General features: G+C 40.0%; 1 protein-coding gene across 1 annotated transcript; it reads right to left on the reverse strand.

The window, feature by feature from the left end:
• Nucleotides 1–4,296: 4,296 nt before the first annotated feature.
• LOC130184390 (zinc finger protein 516-like) lies at nucleotides 4,297–23,072 on the reverse strand. The gene is made up of 5 exons (XM_056400368.1): nucleotides 22,762–23,072; nucleotides 11,616–13,142; nucleotides 9,292–10,629; nucleotides 8,964–9,028; nucleotides 4,297–7,465 (listed from the first exon to the last, which is right to left on the reverse strand). The coding sequence occupies exons 2-5, from the start codon at nucleotides 12,946–12,948 to the stop codon at nucleotides 7,415–7,417; spliced, it is 2,787 nt and encodes a 928-aa protein (XP_056256343.1). The 5' UTR covers nucleotides 12,949–13,142; nucleotides 22,762–23,072; the 3' UTR covers nucleotides 4,297–7,414.
• Nucleotides 23,073–23,280: the final 208 nt, after the last annotated feature.

Raw genomic sequence — 23,280 nt, forward strand, 5'->3', positions numbered from 1 at the left:
GTTAAAGCCTGTCTTTGTTCTGTGCCACTGTCGTCTCACTTGCACAAGTTGTTCAACTGTATCTCTCCTGTCAAATACTGTGGTAAATATGGTAAATATAAGATATATTTTTATGTGTTACTTTGAAGTGCCACTATCACAGTGGATACGGAAAATACATTTTTGCAAAATGCTTTTTTTACTACTCCATACTACAAAGAATTCAATGCTGTTGACGGGGCTGGGGATATCCTTATTGACAACAAATCCCATGAACACCAAAACCAGCAATAAATTGATCCCATCAACAAGTATTCACTTATTAGCCTAGTTAGTTTATTCCTCTGTGCCATAGACCTCCATTGTTGTTCAAAAACTATTAAAAACTCAGCGAGGCACACATTTGCACAGGCTGACATGTTCTTGAATTGCCTTGAACAACGCTACTGCAATTTATTTTCAATCGATCTCACATACATCATCCTGGTGCTGTAAGTACTCACTAAAACGGGATCTTTGTGTGCTGTATCAATCCACAGCTGAAAATAGTCTCCAACAAATACACTGTTTATTCCAGTTTGAGTAACATGAGCTGAACCGCAGTGCCCAGCTGTTTTAGGGAGTTACAGAGTCTTTTAAAAGAAAGCATATATTCATGACCCTTTCTTAAAGATTTGCGTCATCAATGGAGAGACAGCAAGCTCAAAGAGTGGCAGTGGCAGCTAGCTGTGGCACTTTTGATGGTAACCTCTGGGTGTTGTAAACAGCAGATGTCCAATCACAGATATAGACCCCAAACACCAAACGTGTACACAATATATAGATTATCATTTTCATGCCAGCACACATGCCATGGCATGTCCTCGGCATCTCCTCTGCAGCGATGGCAGCTGCCGTGGCAAGTCAGTGGCAGCTGAGGTTGCAATTTAATGGGATCCTTCAGACTACAACTTGTGTGTTCGTGTAGTGGTTGAATGGCTATCCTTTTGATAAAATCTAAGGTTGTAAACTTGCAGCAGCATTATGCAACAAATCATTGGATTTTGTCTGTTTGTTGTTAGTGTTTTATCGTATTAAAGACAAGTACATTGATTTTTCTTTTTCCATCTTCTTCAAAAATGTGTGTCGTAAGTGCGAGTGCAGTTTCTGTTTGACTTTGTCCTCCAGATGTCTCTGTGAACTCCAAATGCTCTCAAACGCTGTCTCATACAATCATCCTTCTTCATTCCCAGTAACAATTAGGTAATGAAATATTGATTTTTAGTTAGATTCATATTGATGCTATTAGCTTTGCATTGATAAATCACTGATGCTGGGAGCCAGACCAGGAAGACATTACTGTGTGTTAATCTGATGGATATGCCTTCTTCTTCCTGCGTGTCTCTCTCCACCTGGACTGTCACACTCCATCTTTTACTGTGTTTAGTGGAGGTCCATAATGACCAACTTCTTTTTCACTATATTTAAGGTCTCATTATGGATTGTGAAATGAGAAGTCACTTGTTGATTTTAGATGGAAACTTTAAAAGCATTTTTATTATTACATTTAGAGAACCTCTTTATTCTTGCAAATAAATATAAAATGAAAATCAATAAAATGACATATGGCATATGGTGGATGCTTGTACTCAGAGTATCTTACAGTACAATGATGCACATCGCTGATCCTGGCAACTTCTAATGCCATGCTCTAACAATCGAGGTGTACAGAACAACATTTCCAGTCGCCTACTGTGGCTGCTGGGAAATCTCCTTATCACCAGTGTCCACCTGTCTGAGGCGGCGCTCAGTATTTTAGCCTGCTGTCTAGTCATTACTGTCACAGTGGGGTCTCAGTATCTAAAACTGAGACACTGCAATAGACTTAAAAGACTTGAAAGAAATTAAAATAGACTTTTATATGGAAATATGACTGAATGGGAAAAAAAACATACAGATCTTCATAAGGTGTATACCTAATTTAAGACGAGACTTGGTAAAAATTGAATATGACTGGTATTGGACTGACGAAAAGTGAAGGGATAAAGAGGTCAAAAGCAGTAGGCTTAGGGTCTAGATCAGTGGTTTCTAAAAGGTAAATCTATTTAGTATTCTGCAAGTAAAAAGCAAAAAGATAAAAGTTTGAAAAATAATTTCCCACAAATCACCTTACGACCTCTTAGATTCATCTTGGTGAGGGTCCTGAACCCCACGATGGGAACCACTGGTCAAGATGATGTGTGTGTAGAGCTGAAACTTTCTCCTAAATATGAGAAATATGTAAAAGAAATAACTCGCTACCTAATCTAACCTGGGTCATCACCGTACACTAAATGCTCTGTTAACCACTTACAACAAACATGTGTTACCTTTCACAACCACGTTCCAAACCTAATCAAATATACAAACAATATTTTTGTATCAAAGCGGAGATGTAGCCACTGTGCAACTTTCTGGCTTTTAAAAAAAAGAAATTTTCAAAAATACTAAAAAAAATTAATAAAAATTTCACATTTGATTTATTTCTTTATTTAATTTTTCAATTATATTTCTGTAATGTAACTACATTATAGTCTGCTGTGTAATTCTGGTGGAGAATATTAAATTCCTTTCACTTCACTTCAAGTTTTAAGCTTTGTCTTTGTCTTTGTCTTTGTTTGGATTAAAGTCAAACTTTAACCCGACCTAAACCGAATATATCCCTTAAACATGAAATCTAACCTTAAACCACCCTGTTGAAAAATAAATGAATACCTCCCAAAATAAAGTCACTTTACAATACTGTCCTCACTTGCGATGTCTAAAGCTCAGGCTGGCTCTCATAAGGACAGCAGTACAACACCAACACACACACACACGCACACACACACACACACACACACACACATACACACACACGCAGTCCTGACAGCTGTCACTCCAATCGGCCACCGGTCCATCTCTTTCCTGCTCGACAACAGCCAAGCGTTTTCCTGTCAGACAACATATGCCACTGCATTTCTCCTGCTCCCAGCCGCCTGACATTATCTACTCCCAGACCCTGTGGCCGGCACCGACTCTCAGCCCTCTTGCTGGTGGCACTGCAAACATGATCTCTGATGTCTCTCAGGCAGCTAACTGATGCTGTCACTGCACCAAGATATAACACAACCCACTGACAAACACATTGTGACAAGGACATACAGGCACACCAGCGTGTACACAGACACACACATATGCACAGTCGCACAAGTGCTCATGCCTTGTCGATGTGCTAGACAACAGCAGCTCAGACTACAACCTTTATTCAGTATTTATTTTCTCCTCTGGGTTTCACCAACCAGATAAGGTCAGCCGCACATATGTTAACAGTCACAAGAAAATATTAGAATTCACAAGCTTTTCTGTGACTTATTTTGTTTTTCCATATGTTAAACTGTATCTACTTGACACATTTTCAGAAGCTAAAATACTAAAAGCTGCCTGTGGATTCAGTTTGGCCAAGTTTGAAATTTACCAGTTCTGACATCTCAATCACGCCTGCAGGCAGAAAACTGTCTGATGATGGGGGAGAAAGGGCCTCATCCATAATTTGAAGCTTTGTCTTTTTACTATGTCAAGTTGAACACATGGACAGCTTATAGAGAGAGTTTCAGGGCAAACATTTTAATAGGTTAATGGTAAAAAAAAAAAAGGAGTATAAGAAATATAATGCCACATGTAGCATTTATATAGACAGCAAATATTTTAACCAAGAGGGGTGGCATTTGTATCAAAGCTGTTCTTGCATTTTCTATTTCTTGATATTGCCTTCCATCTGCTGGTCGAAGTGGTGAACTGCAGCAAGTGTCATGTGTCATTTGTCAGAAAGCAACATGCACAATTAACAATCAACAAATAATCCTCATTGACCCTGTAAATAAAGGCTTATAACCGTTTGCTAAAATTATTATAAATGTAAAATATAAAAACAGCTTGTTTATGTCAGTGGTCTCCCACCTTTCTGGCTTGTGACCCTTTTAAAATGCAAAAAACACAAGTTCCATACATTTAAAAGCGGTGACCACTTTCACCATAGAGTGGTTTTTACCTGCTCATATTGGTTTAATTGACATTTTTAAGAGCCTTAATATTAAGCATTAACCAATGATTAACCAGTGAAATGGGCAAAAATTAACTTTGTAGCCATATTTTGTAGATGCCTTTTAAATCTGTTTACTTGCTACTCCTCTGATTTACTGTATCTTCCAGGGAATTGTTATGAACCAATTTAATGGCATTTTTATGCATAATCCTGAGATTATTTTCTGTGTGTGTGTGTGTGTGTGTGTGCTGATTTTCACACCACTATTATAAATCAACAATTAACCAACTTTATTTGAATAATTTTACAGACAGACGTAGAACTGGTGAAAATAGAAATTCTGATACCAACATCATTAACTATGAAACAAGTTTACATGGTCACAAAAACCCAGTGATAGCTCGAATTTAAGCTTTAGTTATGCATAAAGTTCAGGCTTGCATAAAACTTCACTGTCTCCTGGTTTGCTGTGACTCTTCCCCTGCCAAACTGTCTGCAGCAGCGCCTTTACAGACAACTGTTGCAGAATAGAAGATAACAGGCTCAATACTACCTGCTGCAGGAGCATCACTCCCTGCTGACCCTGCGCTCTGACCTCGTGTGTGTCACAGGAAAAAAACATTTTTTTTTACATTTTCTGTTGTTACTACAAATATCAAGTACTTCAGAGTGTTAAAATACCACTCTCAGCAAACAAAAATACCATTAAATAAAACTATCATTTACAATATTTATCAAAAAAAATTTCCACACAGATCAAATCAATACTCCAATAATAATAAATTATGTATTCTCAAGATCTCCCAAGAATCCATAACTTGATGGCTTTCTGTCAAATGCATAGACTATTTCTCTATGGGAGATGAATACACTGAATCAGTAGAACTAAAATATAAACATACTAAACAAATCTGCAAACAGAAAACACATGAAAACAAATTGAGAATGAGGTGAGTTTCATAAAGTCAAAAACAAATATTCTACAGTCTTTAAAACTGTAGTTTTTCAATAGCTCAGCTGGCAGATGTAAGTCGGGGCCACATAAGTAGGAATTATCACTACTTAAATTATGCTACTTCTAAAAATTACAGCGTTAAATTGCTACATAACTAGCACAATGTGAAATGAGTGTAGATGTTTACACTGTGTTTCTGATTGGAGACAAAGGACAATTTCTAGCATTGAGAATAACAAAGCATGATGCCACATTTCATTGCTCACTGGTTATTTTGACACAAACCTGTTTTACAGACTGGCTACAATGATGGCCACCACTTTAATTATATTTCTCTGGTTTTCTCTCATTGACTGTCCATTCTGGACCTTAAGTTTGGCAATAGCCACAGATTTGCAATGAAGAAATGTAAATTAAATGATAAAGAGCATGGTACCACTTCCACAGATTGTGCTGTTTGACATGGATATCGATTTCAAACTGGTCCAAAAAAAGTATCCAATTCTACCCAAGTTGTTGCTGAGTTACCGTGTGTGTTTGAGGCTGTAAACCAGTAGAGTTGTTGGTTAAATTGCTCTCTGGCGCTGCAGAATGAAGTGGAACACGGCTAGAAGATGGCTGGTACACTGACAATGCTCAACGCTGCACTGATTCCCTTTATGCACCACAACTGGCCCCAGAGACACAGCCAGAAATTGTCTTGAATGTGATGCATGTTTTATGTCTGTATGTATGGTATGGTAAGTATGGCGAGTCTTTGTGATATAACAAGACTAGGTCAAAACCTAGTATATGGCTGGACTGCATCGTATTAGCATTCAGCCTAGTGTCAGCTAGTTCCAGCCCTTCATCTGATTGCTTCTCTCTTTTCTGTTTTTCAGTTTCCGTTGTCAGACAACGCAACAAGTTAAAGTAAATAGTGACAGAAATGTGGCCTATTAAGACTACATGCTAACTTCCAAGCCATTTCCAAGCTGCTGCTAAAATCATGATTTTATAAATGCAACGTCGTCTGACAAAATCACCAAACACAAAAATTAAAGACAAAGACTGTGCTGTGATTTCAGCTATATTTACTTGTAAAATTATCATTCAGAGAGAAAGTTAGAAGCTCATTCACATCAGCTGCCACGAGGTCAGCATAGAGAGGTGTGACTGCAGAGGGAAAGCCTGCCCTCGCAATTTGAAAGAGCAACGACAAATGGGGATTCTCCAACACTCGGCCGGCCAACCAATGGTGTAACCTTGTCAGTCAGTCATGAGGCACTCGGATAACCAATGGTTCAATTTCTTCCCTCAGTCAGTCAGTCAGTCAGTCAGCAACATTTGCGTTTATAGGGCTGGACCCACTGTTGCAATCCAGCCAAAAATATGTAATCTGTGTAATAAATGGAAAAAATATAGTGTACAGATGTGTTGAAAATAAGGTGAATAATCATCTTAGTGATGAAATATTCTTGTCAGCTTTTTTGAGTTAAGGCCAGTTCACCACACCAGATTGTGGGCTGCAGAACAACTTGCAGACTGAGTTTGAGTGTGATAATAGTACAACTAGTGCATCCTTCTAAATGTGTGTGGGATGATGAGCTAATAGTGCTTAAGCCTGGATTCTGGTCAGATTTAGCTCTAATTAAGCCGGTACTTCCAGTGGGATGGTGACTTTGTGCTGTTAGTTGTAAACTGTGGTAGAGATCAGCTGCTGCTTTCTCACCATAACTGAAAAGAAAGTAACCTTGACTGAGCACTTTGACCCTCAAAGAATGGAGATGAGAACAGTTGACTAATGATCACTGACAAGTTCACTCTCAGGTCAAATTTGAAGTAGGCTCCCATAAAGAACATCAAAATGAAAACAGAAAAATACGTAGAAAGGTAAAAGTGAAGCAAAACATTCATGACATAGCTTTACATTTTATAATTCAGAATGTTTTTTGAGGCATCTTTCTTTGTAAGATTGGTATTTCATATTGTGCAGGGCCTTTCTCCAGTTAAAACTAATTTTCACTCCAAGCAGATTTCTGAGTCTCTTTAAGTAATGTCGTAGTTATCCTTGTAATGGTAGCTTCTCAGTTCATTTCCACCTGGAGTGTTGTTGCCATACAGTGTACAGTAAGCCTAAATGATTCTGCCTTATTTTCATAGAACCATATCTCCATGTATGTTTCAGTTACTAGTATATCTACATTCTTTAAAAAAAAAAAAAAAAAAAAAAAATGAAATGAAATGCATGCCTAACACTTCAAATAAAACAACCATACACTATGACAAAAAAAAAAAAAAAAAAATCAGAGTCCACCTCATTGCTTTGCATATATTGTGCATTATCCAGTGCCTATGTCCTTTTTAGGAGTTATGGCTGGTTCCTTTAAAGAACAACAGGCCTCTGTTCAGCAGTTTGTATCGTGAAAGCTGGAAGCCAACAGGAAAACGGAGTATCTTCACGTTCCTTTATGAAGAGACCCTGAGGACGAAGTGGAGCGGCTGTTCACCTGCAGGAGACAAGTGTGAAGCACACCAATTAGATCTAACGGCATGTTTTTGTTTTAGCAACATTTGCTAATAGTTTAATCCTGTTTATTAGGAAAAAGTAAATGGATATGGTAATTACTGGTATATACTTTTATATACGACTGTATATTTGAGCAAAATTTTAAATCTATCAAGGTTTGGGGCATTTTATGTTAATAGTATTAATGAAAACCCATTCAGATTAACCAGTTTTCAGTTTACACACTATCTGATATTACCTCTACACTACTGTGATAATCTAGCCTTCAGTGATATGATGTTGGCCCTGCAACGCTATGATATTTCATGCAGTAGCTGCTGTATTAGTTTACCTAAAAGGTCTTGCTAATGTGAAGTTGCACATAAAGAGACCTAATGCCCCTGAATAAGGGCATTATATAGGACAGAGTAAAGTTGGTATCTTTTTAACATAATGAAGGTTTAAAGACCAGAAGACATGAGAAACATGTATGATAAAGAACATACAAAAAGTAGTAGCTCCTGTAGTAGAAATATGTTCCCATGGTGCTGTTTAATAGCACCCACAGTGTTATCCATATTAGTTTTATCTGATTTGTAATTCCTCACCCCTACAGACTGAGATATTGCCCATCTCCTGTGTTTAAAAAGTTGCCCACACATTACTCTAGGGGAAAGAGGAGAAAGCAAGAACAGTTGTAGGTAGCATCAGGGTAGGCCTGACTGACAGGCTGATGACACACCATATGGAGATGCTGGGCGAGTTTTACCCTGAGGGGGACAACAGTGTTTTTTTTATTATTTGTTTGCCTCATCCCTGTCAGCGCCTCTTACGAAAATGAGAAGGAAGAGACAGCCAGGTTGTGGAAGTTGACAGCCAGGCACGGAAACACATGAAAATACGCAGACGCACGTGTGCACAGAAATGACAGACTGTACTCCGACACAGACAGGGTACAGACAAGAGAACAGGCACACACAGTTGGTGAAGACATATTGTGCACACTTGTGAGGGATGGGACTTTTCTGTTGTTCTTAATTTTAGAAAGTGAAGTGACAGAGCAGGTTTGCAGTTGACTGACTTATACTTACTATAAAACATACTCTCATATATTTCAAGTTAAACTGTAATTAAAGCACGATCTGTGATTGCCCCACCACCAACCACTTTGAATACTGACACTCAGGGACTATATCTAAAATATTAAAGTTTCCTTATTGTGCTAAAGTTTCATCACATCAATAATTAGTTAACACAGCAGTAAAACAGGCCTATATATAAATGCTGATCTTTCATCTATGGGTTAACTTTAATTATAAAAATTAATATACTTAATAGTTTGTAAGGTCATACAATTATGCAATTAATTGATTTTTTGACTTTTTTGTTGATTCAGGTTTTAGTTTGAAGGATGAGGAGACATTTTTATTCACTAATCATTATGCATGCTTTAAATCCAAATCTACATAGTGTCAGTGAATGCTGCAAAGAAAACATACTTGTTTGGAAGCTTCAGAGGAGGAATGGACTTCATTTCCAAAATTTCCATTTAACGGCAACATTGCTGTAGAAATAAAAGTGTTACAAGAGCGTTTATAGATAAATATCACATTCTGCGGGTTTTATTAATAGTCGAGACACTTAAAGATGTGATTCATCCATTGGAAAAACATCACAACATAAAGCCATACTATTGTTGGAGTCTGTCTCACTACGTTTAAATTAAAATTTTGATCATTGTTGGCCTCTATCTTGAAATAAGCAGTATTCAGTTAGGTCTCTGCCCTCACACATAAACCAAAACACAAAATCAAAGTCCCTCCTTACCTTGTGGATCAATCCTGGGGTCGATAAACCCCCAGTGCTGATAGAGAGCAGCCAGGTCGTGGGGACTGTAGTTCTTCAGCAGACTCAAAATATCAACGTCCATTGGCATTTCTCCTGTTGACTCACTCTTTCCCTGAGCAAAAAGGAGTGGTTCTAAATATGCTTTGCTTCCATGTAGCCCCCACATGTTCATGGCAGCCCACAGATCAGGACCCTTAGGACCCAAAGAGGAGTCACATGACTGTCTGCGGGGATGGAGTCTATCTGCAGCTGTGTTAGAGGAAGTCCCGCCATGATTCCTGGCCAACATAAAACCCAAACCCTCTTGAGGGAAGTTTCCCTCCACTGCAGCTCTGTGGCCTCTGTGTTTTGGGCTGCTGGTAGGCTGGAAACTAGAGACACTCTTGTTATGCACAATACTGCTTGATGAAGTAGCTTGGGCACTGGGGCCTTTACTTCCCCCCTCCACGCCCCGGTTTTGTCCACCAGACTTCTTTTGAGGTAGAAGTCCCACCCTCCCACTAGAGTATGTCCCATCTGAAGAGCGTGAGTCCTTTGACGGATGCTTGGACTTAGGGACACCTGAATGGGTTTTAGACTGAGACTGAGTGCTTGCTGAGTGCTTGCCACTGCTACTGCTACTGCTACTGCTGCTGCTGCTGCTGGGGGTTGTGAAGCCTGGGGGCTGTGTGCGCTGTGTTCTTGGAGCAGGTAAGGCTGGACAGTCCTTTCCTTCAAGGAACGGTGGAGGCCCTGTGCGTCTCCACAGGAAAGCACCTGTCTTTAAACCCTTGAGATTGTTAGTGCAGGGCGCCCATTTGGGTGCCGTGGAGCTGCTGCTATCCACCCTGTGTGCAACTCGTTGATGGATCCAAAGTACTTCTGGGTAGTTGGTAGTGTGGGAGCAGTATGGGCACTGATGTCTCACCAGGCCCTCTGTCTTTATTGGATAATTAACAGTGCTGTCTCCTTCACTTACAGGTAATGCAGACAGATTAAGAAGACTGCCAGCATCATTAGTAGTTTGTCCCTGCCCTTTGACCCCTGTACCATTTGACTTTTCAGTTTTAAAAGTTTTAATGTTTGACTCTGCTGACCCCTGGCCAGGTGGACATGTGTAAGGACTCCAGTATGGCTGACTGAGTAACGCACTCCTGTTTCTGAGGTAGTCCATGTATCTTGAGGCTTTGGAACCACTCTGGCTTATGTTGTCCAAAATGGTGCTGTGTTTGCTGTGGGGTCCCAGGAAGTCCTGGTGGTGCTTGTGCAGGTGAGACCTGAGTAGTGAGGCGTCAACAGTGTGGAAATCACAGTGCTCGCAGAAGTAGGGTTTTTTATCTATAAGTAAGAGCAGAAGAAGCAGCGTAAAGGACAGATGTAGAATTAAAGTGTTGCATTAGTATGTCTATGTAATATAGGGTCATTAGCAGTGATTACATTATGCATTATGTCAAAAGCCATCAGGGGTCCGGAGTTACATTGGTCAAAAGACAGATCATAACACCCAGCAAGTTTCATATTGGAATACTCCACTCAGAGATAATATGTAAATGCAAGATTTGAAAGGAGAAAACTCCACAAAGTCACAACAAACACACTCTGTTCTGTACCAATTTTAATAACCATGATTTCTATTGCATATTTCCATTTATTTATTTTATTCCAAATTGGAAATGTGCTTTGAAAAAGGGCCACCTGCTCTCCTTAAGTACTGCTGCAAGTGTGCAAAGATTCTACTGAAACTTAGCCTTTAAAACTACCAAAACATTTGCTAACAAAACAGTGTAGACATTATTTTTTTATATATTCATTAATTAAGTTCAACAAAAAATATACAACAAAATAGGTATTAAAATTTTGGAATTAAACTTAATATGTCTGTTAAATTCTTTTGAAGCCTCTATGAGAAAACCTTCATGGCTGTGCATTTTCAAAATCTTTTTGAATACCAAAGTGCAATTATAGTTGCTGTAATTCAATTATAAATTCACTAGAGGTCCCCCTTTTCCACAATATAATGATAAGTTTAACTACTTTTCCCACCTAATACAGAATTGTCTGAGTGTTGAGTTTCCACATTGATGGCCTGATAGGTTTATCTTACTGTGTAGCAATATCAGAGAGAGACTTTTGGTCTGTCCATACTAAATGCAGTGTATGTCCACAATCATGACCTTTGATAGATTGATTTAACAAAAGGGATGCAATATTCAATATAAATCAACTGTCCTCAGCACAAATTAGGTCTGGTAATTGGTTCCTAACTCAAATCTTGACAAAACTCATAGCGCTGGTAAAGTAGTGTGGTGTCGTGTGTGGCTTACCCTCCTGGTCTTGGCTTCTGATGCTGTTGGCCTGTTTAGGTGAGAAGTGAACTTCTTTGACCTTCTTCGTCTGCAGCGCCTCATAAAATGCATGACCAAGTCCGTTCAACAGAATACGATCCTGGGAAATCCTCTTATCAACACCTTTAGTGTGAGCCAGGCTGTTTGATGTGTGATCATGGCCTGTGTCACCCTTCTTCTTCTTAATGTTGGAGCTAGAGGTGTCGATTGGCTTCCTTTTCTTCTCTTGCTTCAGGGGCACATACTCGCCCTTCTCCATATCATATGCCACTTCAGCATCAGCTAGTCTCTCCTCCCATCCCAGGCATTTCTCTGTGGCCTCCACTAGTCGTCCCCTTGTGGCCAACTGCCATGCTTGGTAACTACAAACTGGATCTAGCTCTGGAATTCGCCTGCCCAAGCTCTTTTCCTCAGGTGTATCCCTCGCTCCAACACATGTGAGGTTCAGGCTTTCCAAAAAATGCCTCTTAGCAATGAGCAGCTCAGATGCGTCATGGTCTTCTTGTGGTGGATTTTGTGTTTGAATGCGGCTGTGGTTCAGTTTATGTAGCTTTTCATGCATTCGCAAGGTCTTGCGGTCATAGAAGAAGTTACCGCAACCAGCACACAGCTCATAGAGGCACTCTTCATTTATCAGGGTTGCTGGGTCCTGGGGAACTCCATTGATTGTGGCAGGAGGCTCGTTGCTTTTACCACCCCGCAACTGGACTTTGACCCGATGAATGCGCATATGACTTTGGAGGAACCATGCCTGGCGGAAGCGGCGTCCACATATTCGGCAACCATGATCCTGGGAGCTCCGGTGCCTTTTCATGTGTGATTTTAGGAGTAGTACCTGAGGGAAAACCTGCCCACAAATAGTGCAGGAAAAAGACCCAGCATCACCAACCTCGACGCTGTCTTTACCCTTAACTTTTTTCTTGGCTCCTTTCTTCTTCACTTTCCCATTGACATTATGAGCTTTGTCAGATGTGCTGATGATTTCAGGATGGTCGGGGATCTCAGGGTTATCTTTCTGCTCCTGATTTCCATCCCCCTCCTTGTCACTGGCATTATGGCTGAAGAGGCCCAGTTTATGGCTTCGGATGTGGGCTTTCAAACTGCCCTTCTGAGCCGTCCTGTGCTCACAGTATGGACACTTGTACGGCTTCTCTCTTGTGTGTCTTCTCATGTGCTGGGACAGAGAGCTGAGAAGAGGAAAGCTGCGACCACACACCCCGCAGGTGTGGCCAGAGGTGGCATCTTCCTCTGTCTCTAACTTTATATTAGCCATGCGTTTTTGTGATACATCCTCCCTCTCTTCTGTCTCCATTACTTTTCCTGGAGCACTGTTATGTCAAAAAATCACAGCTGTGTAATTAAAAAAATCCTCAAACTACACAAAGTTTATGTTCCAGAGGTTAGTGAGTTCTCAGAACAGGCATCAAAAACTTGCAAGACATCACAGCTTTAGTGTCCATCTTTATCGCTGAAGAAATGTCCTTTATCAGGTTGCATGCTGAATACCTGAAAATAGAACAAGAAATTTAAATTAGGCTTGTGATATTTCAATATAATCAAAATTCACATATTATTTTTTCATCAGATCAAAAAAGGCTAGTTATTTTATTATTACCAATCTGTAATCAATTTTAAGATTATAGGAAAGTGTGAATAGTAATTTCAGATAATAATAATGTTTATTTGAATTGCAAAATAAGTAAGGCCTAAAACTGAATATGAAGTGGTTATTGAGGCTTTTGTTGGCCTGTTGCCTTACAAACCCTGAATGCCACTCAGACTACAGGAATTAAGGATTTACAGTATTAAATAAAGTTATTTAAGTAAACCTTGATCCCTTTGTTTAAAAGTCCCACAGATAGACTCTCTTTAAAAACTCTTAAATCAAAGAAAAGTCAGATGATGAGTATTAAAAATCATCAAACAAAATCGCATTTCTTTAAATCCTTTTGCTTCTAGGTCCACAGAACATTCCCAGAAGTGCAGACTGGTTTCTCTATAAATACACTAGCAGTGACAGCTGATGCTGAGGCAGTTTCATTCAATATGTGTTAAAAAAATAAATAAAAGTACAAACCCTATACTAGGAGAGATGGCTCACCGAGGCAATTTGCATCACACAGATTTTAAAATAACCTTTGTGCCTCAGTGGATGAGTGACGCCGGTTTGTATGTCTGTACGAGTGTGGGTCAGCGTCTCAACATGCGTGTCTTTGTGTGGGTGTCCTTTGGTTTCCTATGTCTAAATTGAGTGTGTGAGGTGAAGCATGAAGAGATGGCCAACCAGGATGAGCCCTGAGGGGCAGTCCACTCTAATTCACGATCAATAATCCATTATCAACAAACTTCATTTTAGAAACTCACAAACAGACATACACATAGCCCTGATTCTGGGTAAGTGCTGACATAAGGTTGTGGGTAAAGGTAGCAAGGTACATTTGTACATTTTACCGTTAAAATAACAGGAGAAAAATCTTATTGTCACTAATGACAATGTGTGTTAACCTTTATATTTTAATCATTTCTTTCCTCTCTCATATTGTAATAAGATGAAATGAAACTCCACATTTATACAGATGTAAAGTTTCATAAATGTGGGGCAAATTATACCAGCAGCTAGGAAGATAATGTTGACATAAGAGCCCCTAAAATTTTTGCTACATCTGATTAAACCAGAACAAAACCGCCCTGAAACAAAATAGGCATTTGTTGTACTCTATATAAAGAATAGTAACATGGCACACTCTGATGTGGTTAAACATGTTCCTCAGGCAAACATGACTATTTGTTAGACTGTTAATAGTAAGGAAGAAAGTAATCTGTGGCATATAGCCAGCCAGGCAGTCAAAAGAAAAACCTGCTATTGTGTTGGCCGCACTAGAACTGTCACATCGCCTCATGTCTGGCCCTCCACCCCTCATTGGGGGGTCGAGAGAGTTATTGTTAAAGCAAAGAGGCCTGGGCCTACATGTCACTGTCCTCGAATACAGAGGCAGGACAAAGGACGACTCTTGTTTGTCTTCGAATGTGAGTAAAAACTAGGTGCACAAACACTTAAAGACTAGAAAAAAATGAGACTGACTCTGGTATGATTTTCACAGGATGAGGTTGTCTGTCTAATTATCTGTATCTGCATCCACGGTCGCATCTGTCTGCATGCATGCCTGCCTGCTTGCGGTCATGTGTGCTGATCCGCTCACGCTGGAATGGGTGCTGTATCTGGAATATGGGAGGAGTTTAGGAGGTTTTTCCGGACATGGCAGGTGTTTGGTAGGCAGACGCCATCAGATTAGTGCATGGGCAATGTGGCACACTGTCTCCAAGAGGGGGAGGATGTGCAAGAGAAACTGGAGGGTGGCAATTAAGGGGTTAAGGTTAAGGCGAATGTAATGAGTTAACACAATGGGGATGAAGTCAGAGAGCTGAGGGCAACAGATGGGAATAAACGGGCCATCAGTATGGAGTTAGCCGCCTCTACAGTATGGGCTTAGGCCTTTGTCAAAGCAGCCTACGTGCTTAGTGTGTGCTATATATTTGCATCTGCAATATCCTACTTTTGCTCAATCACACAGCAAATTGCATTTGTGGAGTTATTGTGTTATGAAGGGAATGCATGTTTACTCTATACTGTCTATAATACTATATATTATATAACGTTCCTACTTAATTTTTTCTGTGTGTTGTGTCTTTTCCACCTCTCCTGCTCTCATCCCATAAACACTGAAAGCCCTTTGGAGGATCTGTAAAGTGATGCAGATAGCCAAACATGTTGCTCCAGGGGTTTAACTCATTTCTTTTAGAATCCCTCGCTCCCTTTTTCTCTCTCTTTTCTTTGGCAGATGAATAGGCATGTCCAGTCAGCTGTCCTCGCATTGATTCATCCTGACGTCCCAACCAGCTCAGCACAAACTCCCTATGGTCAGGGCACTGATGCTAAGAGCCTGTGTGCTGTGGTGTGGTGTGTGTGTGTGTGTGTGTGCGCACGCAAATATCCACTGTCGGTGTGTTGTATATGTGTGCGCTGCTTGTGTGCCTGGTCGCTGCACCAAAACTGTGGGTGTAATTTCCTGCCAGGGACTGGAAATAGAATTTCCGATGTAGCATCAAACAAGCCAAAATACCTCACTTCTTTTTTTGTAAGAAGGAAATTTACACTCACAGCTAATATCTGCAAAATTCTGTAATCACAGAGTAATAAAATATATAACAATTTTGAGTAAATATGTGTTCCCCATGACTGTGCATGCATATGTGCCAGTGTGAGTGTGCATGTGCTGAAGTCATCCAAATATTCTCAACAACCAGCAACAAACCTGTGCCAACATACCCCTGACTGGAGATAGCATGTGACTGTCCTTATGCTAGTGTTCAAAGCCATAGTCACTTGCTAAGCCTCACCTCGCATCTACTGTTTTGTATCCAATAATCCTGTTAGTTTCCACCAACTGAAAACACAACTGAAGCATAAATCAAAACTAATACACAGACTGAGAGAGTTTTCTATGCTGTGAATACAGTCTAAATATAAGGGTATATTTGCTAAGATTAAAACATGTCTTATGTCTTCATCTTCAAGTCATCCCTCCAGCTCTAAATCTAAAAAATGTGTCTGTGGGCACTGTCAATGCATTCATGCACAAAATCAAATCAATGCTTTGAAAAAAACATTGTGTCAGCTGTTACATAATTTCATAAAATATAGAGTATATATGTCATAAAAAATGGCAAAGTCAAATTATTGGAAGCCAAAGAAAATATTTAACGGCATATTGAAGGCAAAGTCGCCACAAAAGTAAAGAGATTATTACTGTTTCCTAATATTCCAGTGGAACATGTTGCTGGTTAAAGTCAGTAGACAATATGAAATGAATTCACTATATATTTCATGCCAATTATTGTATGTTTTCCCTTTTAAAACTTATTATCCTGTACTCACTGTACAGTGCATTTGCACACACACACATCTAGCTCAGGCTTGCTACACTAAAAGTAACCCTCTACGCACCAATAACTCACAATGCATAAAGCACATGCCTAGTTTGCCACTGCAAGAAGAAATACGCTTTTTGACTTAAAAGCCAAAGAGTTCACAGTAGGCCATATTGAACACCTGTAAAGAATTACCCACAACCAAAGTAGAGAAATAGGTTTCTTATCTCCTAACTTGTTCCATAACACCTTAGTGTGAGCAGAAAATGCATTCTTTGCTGATTCACTGCTGAGGCGCTTGAAAATGACTCATATTTAGTGGACTCAAAACACTCTTGCAGGTGCCTGTTTGACGTGGCAAGTTTAATGACTTTCCAACTGGAGTTAGTATACTCAACATTTTGTCACATTGTTCACACATTGTGAAGTCTGATGCACCTCGCATAGAGCTGACACATACTAATATACCTCAGCACAGCCTGGGTTATTCAGAATTTGGACACAACTTAAAGATTCGATGATTCAACTTAAGTATTCAATGTCAGCCGGGTTCCTCGAATGACTTAATTGCATGAAAAACAGTGAAGCTGCACACTACTGTGGGCGCACAGCCTAATATACCTAAGAGATTAGACAGCCATGAGCTCAACAGTCACAAGCACGGACAAACTTGCGCACATTGGATCCCATCCCCCTCCTTGTCCAACTCTCCACTCGGTTACACAACATATACAGGGATTACTCTTCATAGCATGAGATGAGCTGCTCAATGAGTGGTCTTTTATCATGCATGCCCCTTAGTGCAATAAAGCAAACGCAGGGAAGGGAGATTGACAAAGAGAAGACGAGAGATTCTTGGCAGAGGTTTTACCTGCAGTTACTCTCTAAAACACACAATATGTCTCATGCAAGGCCAAATGCAGACACCAGAAACTTAACTGAACAATCCCACTGAAAGCAGAAAGGCAAAGATGAAGATGTGATTTTGTAGATATATTTTCAAGTGACTCTGGTAATTTTGCCTTCTGGTATTGAGGTTATCTGTTGTGGTAGGTCTGAGGATCCACTATGGACCCACTCTCTTTTCAGTGTGGATTGGCTAGTGTGGGAGACACTGGAGTATAATCTGCTGGCATTAACTTGCTCTCTAAAAAAAGCACTCTCAACAGGGATTAGATTATCATGGCAAGGTCAGCTCAGACTCGCTCTGACTGTCTCCCTTTATGTCTCTCTATCACTCTGCTTTCTGTCCTTCACTCTATCAGTTTTTTGTCATCACGTGTTCTCTCTACTACCTTTGACAGGTGAGCATTTAAACCGTGTCTTTGATTTCAATGGATCAAACTGCCAATGCAATCAACAGAAAACCTAACAGATTAACAAAGATTAAATAAACAGCATGTTAAAGAACAGTGTAAGCAATATTCATGTTACTCTAGCCACTGATTTCTATCACAGAAGAACATTTCTACAATAGGACAGATACTTTTTACTCTTTTCAAATGTAATGTGTACATAGAATACGAGCACTGTTTGTTGAATTATAGTAGACCATCTCACTAGGGCTACAATTTATGATTTTCATTATGGACCCATCTGCTCATTATTTTCTAGATCACTTGATTCATTATTTGGTAATGAGTTCAAATTGATGCCAAAATTTACATTGTTTGATTTGTCAGACTAGCACTCCAAAATCTAAAGATAATCAGTTTACTATAAGCCAGCAGAAAGTTGTCACAGTTGAGAAGCTGTAAATAGGGAATATTTTGCTTGGCAAATTTCTTAAATTATTAACGGTTTATAAAACTTGTTGCAAGTTCTTTTTCTGCTGATAAACAATTCAGTTACTCGACTAGTCCTTTCAGCTCTAAATCTAACTCATTGTGTTGGACTGACCTGGAAAATGAGACTTAGCATGCTCTAACAGTGATACCTCATTCATGTTCAGTGAAACAATTTTAGGATTAATACCCCAACGTCCCCTTTAGTTTGAGTCAAATTTCAGTTTGAATTGGACCTTGAGCCTTGCACTATTGAACATCACAGAAACAACATAGAAGAATTTGCTAAATTTTACTCTCCTTTTATCTGATGAAGTTACTTTAACTTAATAGTAGATTTAACTGACTGGGGTCTCAACCTATTAATATCTTATATTTGGGGGTCAAAAATAATCTAGTATTACATCCTCCCACAGTGTTTCAGCTAAAGACTGTTGTGTTTACAATTCCTCTGTGATTTAGAAAAGAATCTGTATTGATGATAGCCAAATGGCAAACTTGGTACTTGATGTTAAAAATAAAAAATAAAAAATCAATTCAATAAACCTACAGCAAAATCATGTGACTATACAACCAGTACATCTAAGCAGTTTTGAAGCTGACCTATGCAATGGGTTTGTTGTTTTTTTGATATGTAATGTAGATCTTTATCAGTGTGTAAGATCAAAATTCTCAAGTTACATGGTAGATGTAGATTTGTCATACCAAACAACATGTGTGTAATTTCCGATTTCCTGCTATGATTAAGGTAAGGATTGAAGAAGGGTAAGGTGATACCTGCTTAGCGATTTTACCCTGCAGCAAAAGAATGACAGCTGGCAGCAGGGTCTGGATTAGGTTTCCTTAGGGGTATTGCATCTTTTACACCACCGCGTCTTTGGAGTAGAATGGGCCGATAGTAACCTGACTCCCTCAGACCGATCCAATCTCGTCTATCTGTGCCTCAATGGGGCCAAACAGAAGGGATCTGTGAACGCCTTACTCATCCCTCCCATCTTCCATCTGGACATTTTGCCAGTGTTTGCACTCCAGTTCCTCCACTGGAGACTTAAAGGGCAAGTTCTCTTTTTTTCTCATTCATCACCAAGTCAGAACATTTTCTGTCCATTCAGTACTCACTGACACTAATATTTTGTTTTGGTTAAGGTTAGGGTTACTAAAGGGTAAAAACTGCTTCCTGGACAGAGAGGAATGCTGCATTTCATTATGTCAGTACTTTAATGAGACTACACTAACCTTCATAAAAGCAAATACTATTTGCAATGGCAGGGACGTTGAAGTAGTTACTACAGTAAGTGCTATTCTCCCCTATTTTCAAAACATATCTGAGATATGCACTGATCAGTTTTATTTCGCCATTGTAATTCCTGTCCATATGCTAATTGACAGATTGATTAATTGTTTCAGCACTTCTGCTAACTAAATTATCATCATTTTCTATGATATAATACAGCAACTATGTGAATCTTTCTTTTTGTATGTTTTTTTGTTTTTCAAAAGATACATTTCAAGAGAGCTTCTATTCCCATCTGTTCACATGTAGTCACTTTAAATTATTTAATATTTTGGGCCTTAAAGTCCAGGTACCTTGAATAACACACCCCATACAGAGAAAGACAACATGGGAGAGACAGCTAGCATATGTTAACGTGAGACGGAATCCAGTATGTGGTCCATCTGTATGCTCTGTTGTTAGGTAATTACATCAAAAGAGAGGCTGCACACTCAGCAAAATGTGCACATGTATGCGCACACACTATTTCAGAAGCAGATATTTTGCAGACTTTTGGCAGTCTGAAAATTGTGCATATGTTCATATTTTAAGTACAGGATAGTAGTATAGTACTACAGGATAGTCAACTGCTCCATGACATGGAGCCATGTAAAACATATCTGCCTGGGTGCTGTGCAAGCTTCACCTGAAGAGGCACTGTCAGTAATAACAAGAAATTTAACATCTAAAAGTTTCATAATTACATACAAGTTGAGGGGGGTTTTAAAGATTTTTGGGGGTATTGGCAGCAAGTGATTATAAGTATTTGATAAGATAGCAAGTCATAATGTGGCAAAAAATGTTGTTGTCGTAACTGCTTAATTTACTGGCATGTATGTGACTTTTTTAACTGATGATCACACTCACATGTACTAACAGAAGTTTGTTGGATGTCATCAACAGCAGCATTGAAGCGCATGATTTTCTCTCTAAGTCTGTCCCTGAGCACATGCTGAGTTTTTACTATTTAACACAGGCATTGCAGCATAATGGTTTTGACCTGTTTTGATCACCGACTCCTCGTTGGGTTATTCTCCCTTGAGAATCGGCGTACATCTCAGGAATCTGTAGACTTCAAAGCTTAATTTTCATGTCATGGGCTCATTCATTTCCACAACAGATTGCAGCTACTATTGTGGGATTAAAGTGTTCCTTTGAAATAATACTAGGAAAAACAAAACAGTTTTTGATATTGATTTTATGTTAATTCTACTCTATTTTATCTTGCACAAGAAATGTTGTTGTAGTTGGATATCATGATAAACAAGAAATTCCTCACTACTTATTGATTATGGTTGCATCCATTTTTTTACTTCCTTACTCATGACACATACATTCTTGTAGCAGGTCCATATTGCTTGTGGCACTGCCCATTTGATTTTTGCTCCAGATGTGTAGCTGTATTTTTATTTTCATTTAGTTGAGATTAAGAAACGACTAAATGTATCAGCCCTTTGTCACACAAGGGAGCTGCCCAAAGTGGAGATGGCCTTACCCCTCACATCTTCCTGTCTGCTCTGTCTGTACCCCTCCCCCCTTCCAGCAACAAGCCCCTGTCCAGACCCCAGTCTCCTGACCTAATCTAGATGATTAAATCATTTTTCTTTAGCACAAATTTTGTCCCCCCGCTACTCTTGTCTGGTAGTTGTCGCACACCCTCCCCTATTGATCGTCATGCTGAGGAGATTACCCTAATAGCTGGGATTACCTCCCCACATGTTGGTTGACCACATACTGGGGGGGAGGTGGGGGAGAGAACCGGGGATGGTGCATGTTGTGCATGATGTGCAAGTGTATGGAAGGAGGGTGGGAGGGGTGGGGGGGATAAAATAGAAAATGTGGGCCTATGTTTGTTTATTGTCTGTGAGTACTAGAACATAAAAGGGCTTCAACCAATATCAGATCTGATTGTCTATGGGATGTAATTAGACTTTTTGCAGCCTACATAACAGTCTTTATCCTTAACAGTGATGATCAGTCATAAGACAACAGCTTTTTATCAGCAGGGCAGACAAACAACACGCTGGAGACCTGTGTGACACATACTGACTGCAGTTGTCCTCTAGTGCTTATCAACTCTATACAGCCTCAGTTTAAAGCCCCAGTGACATCACCTTGCAATGTTGTTTACTAATCATGCAACAATTAGTTAATCACTCAAATGACAGAAACTTAATTGCCAACAATTCTGATAATTGATTTGTAATTACAGTCAATTATCAAGCACAAATGCCAAACATTCTTTGTTTGCAGCTTATCAGATGGTATATCATTGTAAATCAAATGTTATTTTGATTTCATACTGCTGGTCAGACAAAACAAGCAATTTAAGGATGTCACTTTTGGGTGTGGGAAATTGTGAAAGGTACTTTTCACAATTTTCTGATATTTCCTTAATGGAGAATCGATAATTTAAAAAAAGGTTAGTTACTGCACAACTGTTTACTAATCACCAGCCTTTAAGCCACATGCACTGACAACAATACCTACAACAGTCTGCTGGCCAGCACTGTCCCATCCACATGTTCACTACAGCTCAGTTGGACATCTCTGGGTTGGTGGCTTCTGACTGTTAGAAAGAGTAAACTAAAACACCTAACAAGTGCAAGAGGTTGAATGAGCTGGAAACCGAGATGTTATACCCACAGAGACAGGCAGGCAGGCAGAGAGAGAGACTGAAGGCCATTCAGACGGTGCAGAGAAAAGGAATTCCGTTAATCCGCCGCTGATCCGGTACAATGGCAGCCTTGTTGTCTGTCCCGTTTGCACTCACTTACCACAAGTTTGCGTGCGTTGACAATGTTCACTGAGGGCCGATTCACAGCTGTGCCAAACCACAGTAAAGACAACTGTAATAGCCTAATAACGGTGGTGATAATGTGAGGTCAAGTCGCTTGGTAGCATCCCGCTCCGACACGAGACTCGGAGGACACACGACTTGGCCGAGTATTTTACTATAACTGACATCCATATTACTGACTCACCGACGGGATGTTGCAGTTAACTTTCGCCCACACAAACTCCCAAAACAGAGCAGCCCTCACTTGTACAGACTGCTTGGGCCATTACAGCATCCTACCCCATGTTTGACTCACTATCTTTTGTTAGTTAACCGCCGTTTAGCTTCACTCCTCCTTACCTTAGAGGGGTTAGGCGGCAGGTCGCTCCTGAAGGAATCCCATCACCGATAAAACAATGGCGGTTCAACAGATAAACACTTGTCGACAAATCAGGGCGCTGTGTTTCAGCCGTGGGTTCATCTCTCTCTTCTCCGCAGCGTTGAAACTTCACTGTCTCTCAATCACAGCGGTGCACCTGAACCGCAGTCCCGTCCTCCTACTCCTCCTCCTCCTCGGCAGGCAGCAGCAGCAGCCGTCGTTGTTGGGGACATGAGTGACGCGAGAGATAACGTTATTAACGTTAATAGCAAGCCAGCGCGAGTGATCTCTGCGTGCGCGCGGCTCTGCCCCATTCACCGCAACTGAGTGGAGAGGTAACCGGTGGGCGCGCGCGGAACATTTGTCTTTGATTAACGTTAATTTAGTCGGGATCAAGTAGTATCCTAAACACAAGGGCGGACTGTGAGAAAATGGGACCCTGGGGATAGATAAAAGGCCCCCCACACCTCCTATATCGGACCCTGGTGGTTTTTTTGTCT

This window comes from Seriola aureovittata, chromosome 16 (assembly GCF_021018895.1).
Source record: "Seriola aureovittata isolate HTS-2021-v1 ecotype China chromosome 16, ASM2101889v1, whole genome shotgun sequence".
NCBI lineage: Eukaryota > Metazoa > Chordata > Actinopteri > Carangiformes > Carangidae > Seriola > Seriola aureovittata.